Consider the following 1,378-nt stretch of genomic DNA (forward strand, 5'->3'; position numbering starts at 1 on the left):
CCGAGGGGGCGCGCACGGCCCAGGCCCCCGCCCGCACTTGCGCCTCGACTCGGGGTCCGAGCCTGACGGGGCCTCCGGGGAGGGGGGCGCGGGGTCACTCACTGATCTCCATGCTCTGGAACAAAGAGCGTTTGCAGTTGCACGTGCAGGAGACATTGGGCTGCCCGGCGGCGGCGGCGGCGGCGGTGCTGTTGACCCCCATCAAGCGGTGCATGGACGGCGCGGCGGCGCGGCGCGGGGCGCAGAGGGCTCGGGGGCGGCCGGGGGGGGCTCCGGCCGGCGCCCGGCGCTCGGGCCCCGCATGCAGGAGGCGCGCGGCGGGGAAGGCGCGCCCCGGCTCGCCGGGCTCGGGGCGCCGCCAAGTTCCCGGGGCGCCGCGGGACTCAGTGCTCGGGACCGCGCTCCCCTGCGCCCTCCGGCTGCCCCTCCGCAGCCCCGGGGGCGTCGGCAGTGCCCGCGGGTGGCGTCCGGGAAATGGGCTGGCAGCCGGGACGCGCGCTGCCGCCGGGGCTGAGCCTCCGCTGCTGGCTTCCCCCAGCCGAGCGCCTCCACCGCCGCCGCCGCCGCCGCCGCCGCCGCCGCCGCCTCCTCCTCATTCAAGTCCAAGGAGATCGGGTTTCGCTCCGAGACCGCGGTCGGAGGCAGGCAGACGGTCTGACGTCAGCGCTAGACGGGGCTGCCGGTTCCCACCGCGCGGGGGCCGGGGAGGGGGCGCGCGCTGCGCCAATCCCCGCCGAGGTTCCCCCGCACCCCTTCCCCGGGCCGCGGGGCGGGGTGACGGGGAAGGGGGCGGGCTCTTAAAGGGCCAGAGCAAGGCGGCCCGCGTAGACCCAGGACCCGCGCGGCGGAGGAAGGGCGCAGCGTCCCCTCCCCTACGGGGGTCAGTTAGGAAGCTCTGCCCGGCACAGACCAGGCCCGGGACAGCGGGATTGGGTCCCAGCCATTGCGGGTGCGTTCCTCCCAACCCCGTCCCCGGGGTCCTTGACCGACGCTCTGGGGGGGGGAAGCTTGCCCCCCACCCCCACCCCCAGAGAAGCACGATGTCCCTGGGACTCGGGGCAGGGGAAATTAAGGGAAGGGGGGAGCCCTCCAGGTTACCCATTACCTGATTTCGCAGTAAGCTCCCCGACTCCAGATCTGCAGCCCCAGGAGGCCCCAAGCCCACTGCGCCCCCCGCGCACTTTAACCCGACCGAGAGGAGGTAGACTGGGGAAAACTGGAACTCGCGTAGGCACGCCCCGGACAGCTCCGAGAAACGCCCGGGAGCCCTTATCATGTAAATACGTGTCCGGGACTCGTAACTTCCCAGCCGGCGGGGCCCGGAGCAAATCCACACCCAACGTCTGCTGCCCCAGGGGCCACCGGCTGGCGGGGGGGG

The 1,378-nt window shown here is 74.2% G+C and overlaps 1 protein-coding gene across 1 annotated transcript in view; it reads right to left on the reverse strand.

Annotated features, from left to right (window-relative positions):
* Window positions 1–214, reverse strand: part of PMEPA1 (prostate transmembrane protein, androgen induced 1) — a 55,168-nt gene extending 54,954 nt beyond the window's left edge. The window contains exon 1 of the mRNA XM_007449454.1: window positions 103–214. Coding sequence (XP_007449516.1) covers window positions 103–214 — 112 coding nt within the window. The remainder of the gene's footprint in view (window positions 1–102) is intronic.
* Window positions 215–1,378: the final 1,164 nt, after the last annotated feature.

Source organism: Lipotes vexillifer, unplaced genomic scaffold (genome assembly GCF_000442215.2).
Source record: "Lipotes vexillifer unplaced genomic scaffold, Lipotes_vexillifer_v1.1 scaffold524, whole genome shotgun sequence".
Classification (NCBI taxonomy): domain Eukaryota; kingdom Metazoa; phylum Chordata; class Mammalia; order Artiodactyla; family Lipotidae; genus Lipotes; species Lipotes vexillifer.